The sequence below is a fragment of the Corapipo altera genome, unplaced genomic scaffold, assembly GCF_003945725.1.
Source record: "Corapipo altera isolate COAL_440 unplaced genomic scaffold, ASM394572v1 0, whole genome shotgun sequence".
Classification (NCBI taxonomy): domain Eukaryota; kingdom Metazoa; phylum Chordata; class Aves; order Passeriformes; family Pipridae; genus Corapipo; species Corapipo altera.
This window is the reverse complement of record NW_020884872.1, coordinates 54860388-54870354: the sequence shown is the minus strand read 5'-3', so window position 1 is coordinate 54870354 and position 9967 is coordinate 54860388. Positions and strand designations below refer to the sequence as shown.

Sequence of the window (9967 nt, the reverse complement as noted above, 5' to 3'; positions counted from 1 at the left end):
AGTTTTTTTTTTTCAACATCTATGTATACTAATTGAGTTCAGGGAATAACATCTCTACTTTTGACAAAATAAAAGAGCAAGGACTACAAGAGTAAAAAAAAGTCCTTAGAAGAAAGCCTGGGTAATAAATCCATTTCCTTTAGCAGGATGGGTGCCAGTCTGGCTCTTAGATCTCTTTTTTTCAGGAACCCAGGAAAGAAAAAGTGCTCTGTGTTCTTGAGCACTTCTTCTGTTTTGGCTCCCATTTAAACACATCCATTCGCTGCACGTCCCTGGCTGCTTCTCACCATTATATAACCTCTGCTTCTCCTAGGCAGGGTGCTCTCCCCTATTGCAGGGCAACTACTGCAGCCGAGTTGTGTAACACTGCCACATAAAGCTGTTCCAAGCTGAACATGGCATGCAAGTTATTGGCTTGAACTGTGACTATTTTGCTTGCTTTTTTTTTTTTTAACTGAAAAAAAACCTGGGAAAAAAAAGGTGTTTAGGTGTTTTCTAAAATCTGTGGGCTAAACAATATAAACTTGTGGGTTGAATCCTTTAAAGGATTTACAAAACATAGAAGTGACTTAGAGGCAAAGCAACTTTGAAATCTGACAAGCAGCCAACCTATAATAAGGTATAATCACCTTTGGCATTTGGTAAAATAAACATGACAAAAACAGTGCTTTAAAATGTGAGCAGTTAATATGCACTCATGCATATTTTGCACAAACTATATAGTTGGGTGTCATTGTGTATGTCTTAAAGAGTGTTTTCATAATAGACAGCGTGTGTATCTAGATGTATGATCTGCCACTAAATTACGTGCTGTGGGCCTAAATCCAGTCTTGTACTCTCTCCCCTTCATTATTGTTACTCATTTTCAGAAAATATTTTTATATGAACAATGAACTGCATTTAAATAACATTAACACTCTCTGCCTTGATGCATAGAGGAGGGAAGAAGAGTAACAGGTTTTCTGGCTCAGCTTTGACAGTTACCCAGCTCCGGTGGTTCTTTGACAAGCAACATCAAATGCCATGGCTGGTTGTGAATTTTGTCACTTGCTAAACCATGTCTGAAATATGTTTTTTAAAAGCTCTCCTCCTATTGAGAACAAAACAGATTTTCTGAGAAGTAGGGTTTGCCAATTCGAACAAGGTGTTGAGTCGTGCCTCATCCCTGGGATCATTTCCCTAGCTTAAGCAAATGTCTTCTTTTTAAGTTTAAACAGAGTAACACCTCTGAGTTGCCTCGAACATATATGTATGTATGTATGTATGTATGTATGTATGTATGTATCTATATATTTCTCTATATATCTTTGAATGTGGATGGGCTGGGGAGGTAGAGGTGATGTGTCCTGTAACTTCTACCTTTTTGAAAGGGAGGAATACAAGCTTTAATAAATTGTGTGCCCTTGGGGTTTGCCGGGAAAAATATAAAGTATGTTTAACAGTTGACTTAAAATGAAATTATCCCGCGCTCCCGCGGCTGCTCATGGAATAAAACACCAACTCACGGTATGAAAACACGCTCAGACGAAGGGGAGGTTTATCACTTCGTGAGGCGCAGACACTTTCTGGCGAGGAGCGGCCTGGGAAGGAGGGAGGGAGCGAAGGAGGGAGCCAGGGCAGCTGTCGCAGCCCCCGGTCCCGTGCGCGGGGGCTGCCAGGGCCCCCGCGGGGCGGGCGGGCGGACGGGGAGTAGGAGCGCTCCGCTCGGAGCCAGCGCTGCCGGGATGCTGGTGGGAACATCCCCTCCCCGCTTCCGTGCACTCCCCCAGCCGCCCCGCTGCATCCGAGGGATGCTCCCCGGCCCCTGCTGATCCCCGAAGGCGTCAGGCACCGGGCCCGTCGATGCGGGCGGCAGGACCCCGCCGGCAGCGGCTGCGGTAGAAACACTCGCGGGTGCATTTTCCGTGGCAATCCCCCGCGGTTCGCCGTGCAGGCAGTTACTGCTTTCGGGCAGCCCCGGCCGCGGGGGGCACCGCCGTCCGCCGCTTCTCACCCCCCTCCGCCGCCGGAAAACAAAAACCACCCAGACACAGCACGGGGGCACCGACACCCTCCTGCCAAACCGGCCCCGCGGCGGGAGGCGGGCGGGCGGTGCGGCGCTGCCATTGGCGCGGCGCGGGCCGTCCCTCCCCGCCGGGAGAAGGAGGAGGAGGAGGAGGAGGAAGGCTGGAGGCGGGCCCGCGCGGGGCGGTCGCTCCAGTCGGTGTGCGCCGGGCGGCCGGGTCGCTTCTGTTTGCAGTTGCCGCGGAGGGCAAGGATCCGGGAACCGGGCAGGGGCAGCGCTTAGAGCGGCGGGGCCAGGAGGTCAGGCCGGAGGTTTAGGGCGGCGGGGCCAGGAGAGTTGGCGGCCGCGCCGTCGGTGCCGCGCCGATCCACGCCCGGAGCCTGCATGGGGCGGCGACGCTGAGCCCCAGTCACCCCACTGCTGCTGCCGCCGTCGCGCTCCCGCCCCGGCCCCGCCATGGCCGAAGCACCGCAGCTGGTGGACATCGACCCCGACTTCGAGCCGCTGCCGCGGCCCCGCTCCTGCACCTGGCCTCTGCCGCGGCCGGAGTTCAACCCGCCCAGCTCGGCCACCTCCAGCCCGGCGCCGTCGTGCGGCGGGCAGCCCGAGGGGGCGGCCGGGGCCGCGGCCGGGGCCGCCGCCTCTGGAGCGCTGAGCGCCGACTTCATCAGCAACCTCAGCTTGCTAGAGGAGAGCGAGGACTTCGCGTCGCTGCCCCCCGCCACTGCCCCCCCGGAGGCGGCCGCCTGCCGCTGCGGGGACTTCCCGGCGCCCGAGGCCGGCTGCCGCCTCCACCCGCCGGGACCGCCGCCGGTGCCGCCGGTGCCGCCGCCCGTGGCCGGTCTGTCACCGGGCCCCGTAGCCGGGCAGCCCCGCAAGAGCAGCTCGTCGCGTCGCAACGCCTGGGGCAACCTGTCCTACGCGGACCTCATCACCAAGGCCATCGAGAGCTCCCCCGAGAAGCGGCTCACCCTCTCCCAGATCTACGAGTGGATGGTCAAGAGCGTCCCCTACTTCAAGGATAAGGGCGACAGCAACAGCTCGGCCGGCTGGAAGGTGAGGGGCGGGTGGTGGAGGACGCCCCGTCGGAGGGGGGTCTCGGGAGGCTCCTCTGCCGCGCAGGCAGGAGCCGCAGCGCTGCAGGCGGCCGGGCACTCCGCTCTCCCCGGCTGCACGCTGCCCGCCGCGCAGCCTGCAGTGGTCCGGCTCCGCGCTTTGCTTTTAACCTTACATTTTTACTTCTTTTTCCACCTTTCCAGAGGGAAAACTCCTAAGAGAAAAAAAAAAAACGTCGTAGCCCTCCCGCCGGTGGGGCGCTGGAGGGGCCGGAGCCGCCCCCCTGCTCTCCGCCCTCCTCCCCCCGCCAGCCCTGCCCCGCCGAAAGCAAAAGTTCACGCGGTGTCACGGCGCAGTCCCCGGGCAAACCCGGCGGGAGCGCCGCCGCCTCCTGCTCCCCTGGGGCGGCCGGCAGGGCCGGGGCTCAACACCCGTGTGCTGGGGGTGGCCATGGGAGCACCGCCGCGGCCCCTGGGGCTGCCCGGCCCCAGTCCGTGCCGGCGCGGCAGGGGTTTGCCGTCGGGCGGCGGAGCGGGACAGAGGCAAACAGGGATGGGGAAAGAGCGGAGGCAGGACAAGGGTTGCAGAAATACCGTGTGTTTAATGAGTAAGCCGCAATATTTGTCGTGATGGCTTTGTTAAACTTGGATTGCGGGAGCGTCTTTCTCGTGTTACGTGGTGAGACGGAGCTTCTCCCTCCCTCCCGCAGCGCGGTTCCTGCCGTCGCAGCAGACCAGTGGGAGCAACCTGTTGGCGGCCGGGATTTGTGCTCAGTCCCGCGCCGGCCGGAGCCGAGCGGCCGGTGCTGCCCAGAGCCAGGCGGTGGGGCCGGCTGCGGCGCTGCCACCCCCGGCTCCTGGGGGACCCGTTTGCCAGGTCCCTAGTGGCCCCGTGGGCACCGGCTGCCCCCCGTACGGTTGGAGGGCGAGCCAGGCGAAGCTTCCAGTGGGGCTGTGTGGCAGTGCCAGGCCCGTGGTACCCTTCAGCTTTGTATTCCCAATGGGTGATAAAGTCTTAACGCTGCTGTGAACCAGTCCTCTTTCCTCCGAGGCCTCTGTCGAGAACGTGTCACCCACCCATGCCCCTATGTGCGGCAGAAGCATGCCGGGTTTCGTGACACTGTTGCATGAGAGTGTCAGAGCGAGTTTTTGCCGTGTGCGTACAGGCAGAGCCTCCTCTGCCCTGCGAGGATGGCAGTAAATGCGTGAGGTGCACGCACCCAGCACGGCATCGGCGCGTTCTGCTGTGTTCCTGACTTAGTTCCAGTTAGGGCCAGCTGAACTCTTTGCTTCGCTTTGAAGTATTTGTATTATTTACCTTTTTTTTAAAAAAAAGAAAGCATCAACTCAAATCCTGTATTTATGTGTTTTTAATTGCGTCGCTAGGAATGTCTGTTACATCCGATTTTTGTAAAGTCCTGGGTTTTTTTTAGAGGTAAGCAACATCCTACTAAGGCAATGCAGATTGATCTGTAACTCATTTTAGCTGAAGGCTTTTAAGGCTCGTAAAAGTCGTTTGTTAGTTTCTATCGATGTGTTTGACTAAAAAAATTTTAAGGATAATTGTCTGAAGATATCTGTCATGAAAAACTTTAATAGGAGTGAAGTGATTGATAGCTGACAACTTTTAAATAAGGTAACTTGTCACTTGGAAATGCTGGTTTTTTTTTTTCCAGTGGTATTTTAGTCTCTTTAAGTGCTTTTTCAGAAGGAGTAGAAGAGAACTAAAAGCCAAACAAACCAAAATAAAAGAACTCCCAAATTCAAGCGAGCAAATAAGAAACACCGATAGCTGTATAACTTGTTAGGCTCTTCCTATTTTTATTGCTGCTCGTCCTGTGGTGCTTCAGAAAGGAAGAAGTTTTGCACACCTCCCTCTGATAGAGCTCTTCCTATGCTCACATACCTCTGCTATGACAGGGAGAGCTGTTACTGGTATGTTTTTTGGCTGTAGTACCCTCTGGTACAGTGCAGTACGTACCCTGCCACTGCTGGCAGGTAAATACAAATGTACTCTCCTTCCATAATTAAATAGTCATTGTTTTATGCATTGGATTCATGTTGCTCTCATCCCTTCCTTTGGCTGCATCACTGCCAGGCTGCCCTGAAAGTTACATACTTGCAGATTTTACCACTTAAGCTAAGTAAGCGTGGCATTTCTGAAACACACTTTCAGGTTTAGTTACCAGCAGCCACTGGGTGTCAATGCTATAACCGATCTGGTTGAGGCGTGCAGCCCGTTTGCCTTGTTTATCCCCACTTCTCCACGGCTCATCTTGAGAAACGACTATTTTTATTTTTTGCAGTTTGGGAGCTGTTGGTTCGCTCGTGGTCTGGGGACCTGATGTAGGTGCAGGCGTAGGGCTGAGAGCAAAGCCTGAGTCAGCGGAGGGCCCCGCAGAGGAGGAACATCGCTCGGCAGATGAGCACAGATTAGCAACCGACTTTTCTGCTGACAGAGGGAGCGCGGGTTCGCGTTAGAGCCTGGCACTGACTTAGGGCTGGGAGTACACTGTGCACTGGTGTGACGCAGTCTGAGAAGGAGCGCGGGTTCGCGTTAGAGCCTGGCACTGACTTAGGGCTGGGAGTACACTGTGCACTGGTGTGACGCAGTCTGAGAAAGAGGCGGTATTTTTTTTCCCCTTAAGTAAAACTTCGAGATACTTGGTCTTGTTGGGGTTTGCATATTTATGAGTGCAATAAAGCACCTTTCTAATTATACAAAAAATATATGAAACACACGAGAACTTAAAAAGAATGTACACTTTCTGCTGTGTTTCTTTTACCTAGAAAATGAGGGCTAAATGTTTGTGAGTATGTACTGTCCTGATTTAATACCTGACGTTGAGATGCTTTTTCATTTTTTACTGAATAAAGAAGTTCCAAAGTGGCAACATGATCTGTTAGGAGCTTGAAATAGCATCCAATTTATTCAGAATAAAAACATTAAAAAATTACTTTTAAAATAAGGGTATAAGCTAAAGGTATTAACATAAAATTATTAATAGCTTATTTAAGTAGGTAAAATTGTTCTCATTCCAGACTTTCTTGTCACAAACTCTGCTTTATGAACTCTAAGGGAGCAAAGTCCCCATGAACTCCCATGGTGTAGCTGCCTTGAATGAAGCACTTGAGATGTGCTCTGCCAGACCTGCTTCGTTGTTGGTTGTGAATGAGTGCCGATAGCGACTGGTGTTGCTCAGAGAAAGCAGAAGCCAAGAACAAGATGTGTTTCAGAGATAACAAAGAAATTGTTGTGCAAGTTGCACGGAAGAATGAAACTTTTCTCCTAGTAGTAGTCAAGTGAAAGCAACATTTTTCCTTTCCTGTGATAGTGGGAGACACAGGACTTGAGAGACAAGAGAGAAGAACTTCAAAGCACCTGTAGATAGCTCTTCCTTTACTTAAATCTGATAGCTTTTTGGCTAATCATCATATATAAAACATCTCTGTGATGTGCATATTTCATGATGTCTTTGCTTTATGACAAGCGTGGGGATTTATTGTAAAGGTTTTGTCACAGTTAAGCTTCCTTGAATGGTCTCATCCTTTTAGCCTGGGTTCAAATAAAAACCTGTAACTTTCTTAAATAGAAAACATGGAGTTTTGGTGTCACTCATCTGTTGGTGGATGTGTTGTTGATTTTTCACAGTGGCAGGTGCTAAGGTCAAATGAGCATGTATACCTCCTCAACTTCTAGTCCCAAGGAAACTTGATCACCTAAATGCATTTGTTACCATTATTGAAGGAATGAGAATAGATATCTAGCTGCAGAAGGATGAGTGTATGTAAGCTTCAAAGCCTGAGGACAAAACAGGCATGGGACATGGCCTTACCACAGGAGTACTTGGTGGTCAGCACTCTATTCTGTAGTGGATTGGTCTCTGTGCAAAATGAATTTTGGGTTGTGGTGTATTTGATTTGAAAGCCACATGTAGTAAAAAAATGTTAGAAAGGCTGAGAAATCAAGAATAATCTTCGATGAAGCTGTTTGAAGCTTTTGAATTTAGATAATGAACAATTTAAATTGTGAAAATTTGTATGATTTATTTAAAGTGACTATATAGAATCACAGTCATAGATTAGTTTGGATTAGAAGGGACCTTAACTATCATCTTTGTGAGGTTTTTATTATACTTTTTTTTTATTTTTAGGTGGAAATAACACAATTGAATTGTGCTCAACTGAATTGAAGTTTGCGTTTAATTGCTGTGTATTCCCTCAGTACTGATTACATACCTGTAGTCATTTACCTCTGTCCCTTTAGATGTTTCCCTAGGTGATTTGTACCCCCACCCAGCACCATGCATTATATTATACATACATGCAACACACACACATACATATGCAGATACAAGTGTGTATGTTTGGTTTTCTGTTTATGGATTCTGTCAAGGTAAATGCTATTACAGTCATACCTTTTTATATGTGGCACTAGTAATAGCCTCAACAGCTGGAAGCTGTAGTTGAGTTTGCTCTGCCATGACACCTGGCCTCAGCTGGGGCATGCTCAGAGAAATGGCCACGCCAGTTCCAACCTCTGCCGACCCTGTTGGGAGAAAACTATTTCGTGTCCTGCATACCTGCTTGCTGCCAACAAAATGTCTCTTGTAGCAGCCTACGTCGTCTGTGAGTCACCAGCTTGCACTTTGCTTAGTTTCAGATATGAAAGTTCAACTTAGTCTTTGCAGGTGCAAGGTGTTCTCCTTGCTTGTGCCTGAGTAACTCATGGCGAAGCTATATCACAACGTTTATCGAAACAAACCCTTAACTGTTTGTTCCTTTTAAACTTAAATTTTGTTTCTTCTGTTACATTTGTCCTTTTGACCTCAGCTCTTGCTTGAAGAAAAAAGTCTGTTCTAGCCTCAAACCTATATGATGCTGCCCTGTTTTTGGGGCAGGGGGTGGGCTTCCCTGGCCTTGTCCTGCAGGCAGGCCGAGACCAGGACAGACTGAGCCACCTCTCAGCAGCTGGGATGCTCAAGATACGCCCATTGCCAGTGGGTTGTGCCGTCTGGTCCAATGTGCCCCAGTGTTCATCAGTGGTTTTGAGCTTCCCATCAGGGCCTTGAATTATGTGTTAATTGTCTTTTAATTTTCTTTGCCCATTTTCTATTTGCTCTGATATCTGCTCATTTACTTGTAAGATTATAAGTAAGACTAAACACCAAAACAAAACAAAACATGCGAGTGGCTTTGTATACTGACATAATGAACTAAATTTTCTTGAAGTGCCTGACTTTAAAGAACTTCGATACAAAAATGGGGTAACTGCTCTCTTTGCCATGTATTCTTTGTGGCACAGTCAGCTGTTTCCTTATTAACATTATTTTTGCTTCACTTACATGGTTTTACAAGTTATTGGTGAAATTGGTGGTTTCAAGAACTGGGGCTTTTGTTGCCTGGGATGGAAAGGGGAAGCAATGTGGTACAAGATACAAAACGTTTAGGTGAGGTATGTGAGGTGGTTTGTTTCTTGTTTGTTTTTTTTAATACAATGATCAACAATAAAATAGGTAATATTTTGGGTTTTTTAATAAGACTCCTGAAATTATGTAGTCTTGAGATGTCTACTCAGGCTTTTTTCAGTTTCAAAGCATAATGATATCTAAATATGTTCATCTCTGTTTACTCAACTGGTGAATATATTGTAAAATGAGTGCTTGGCTTTAGGAGTAAAAATGCAGATACATTTTGCAGCCACAGGTTTGTGAAATATGTAAGGCTGTGGCTACAGAGATTCAACCCTCAGCCCCTTCTGTTTTGGGAGAAAGTTCATATATGAAACAAGGATTCCTAATGGAAATGATTTTATAACCTTGAGTAATGAATAATAAAGTAAGACATAGTGAAGATAACCTAATAAATAGTTTACTGTTTTCCTCTTTCAGAAATATGTAGAGGATGGATATATTTACTTTATTGTCAACTCCTGTGAGGAAGGAACTTCAAATTCACGGATGCTGGCTGCAGCTAGTCATAGTTGAGCATATGGTAGTGCATACTAATATTTTAATGAATTTTTTAGCATTTTATTTGTAAGTCTGGTTGCCAAAATGGGTTTTAAATATTGGGGAAACACTGCTCTTCATGATGGCAGGTTGCACTTCAGAAATATAAAGTGCACTGGGAAGACTCACATTTAGAAGAACAGCATCTCTGTTGTTCTGTAGAGAACTTCAGCATGAATTGAATTGATCTATGAGGACACGTGCTATTCACATTTAACTATTATTTCTAAATATCCTTAGTAAACATTAATCACTTGTGTTCATCCAACAAAGGTGCTTTATTCCTGTTTGTAATATGCAGATGTGTTAAGTGAGCAGTGCAGCAGCTGTATCATGAGGTTTCTTGGTAGGTCTTCATTCTTAACGTAGAAGGTGGAGGAATAAAAAGAACTAAGTCAGCTGCTTTTACTGGGTTGATGATTATCTTCTAAGAACTTCATTAGGCCTCATGCTTGTTCTAGATTTCAATAGTGGATACTGGTCTTTACTAGATTGTTTAAAGTGATATCTAAGGAGGCAAATGTGTTAAGTTTTGAACATATGGTAAAGGTTTAGCAATGCTTTGGTTTGTGGTACCTGGGACCAGAAGTGGCTCTAGCTTTAAAAATGTAGTCACTTAAAACCTCCTGGGACTCTGACAGCTGCCGTGTCAGACAAAGATTACGAATCGCTGGAGTAGTGGAGGGCAACACTAGGTTATCTTAGACAGCTTACTTTTGTTGAAGGCATCTTGCATCACTGCATAGTATCAATGATGTTATAGTTCTGTTTGAAAAGACATCTTATTCTAGAGTTAATTAAACTTAAAGGTACAAGTCTTCTCTTGTTCTAATCTTAGAAATCTAGTTTTTGGGAATGCTAGGAATCCATGCAGCTGGAATTGCATTCAGTCCTGT

The 9967-nt window shown here is 47.9% G+C and overlaps 1 protein-coding gene across 1 annotated transcript in view; it reads left to right on the top strand.

The window, feature by feature from the left end:
• The first annotated feature begins 2196 nt into the window (after positions 1-2196).
• FOXO1 (forkhead box O1) overlaps positions 2197-9967 on the top strand; it is a 65458-nt gene continuing 57687 nt past the window's right edge. Inside the window, exon 1 of the mRNA XM_027647700.1 lies at positions 2197-3061. Coding sequence (XP_027503501.1) covers positions 2462-3061 — 600 coding nt within the window. The 5' untranslated portion in view covers positions 2197-2461. The remainder of the gene's footprint in view (positions 3062-9967) is intronic.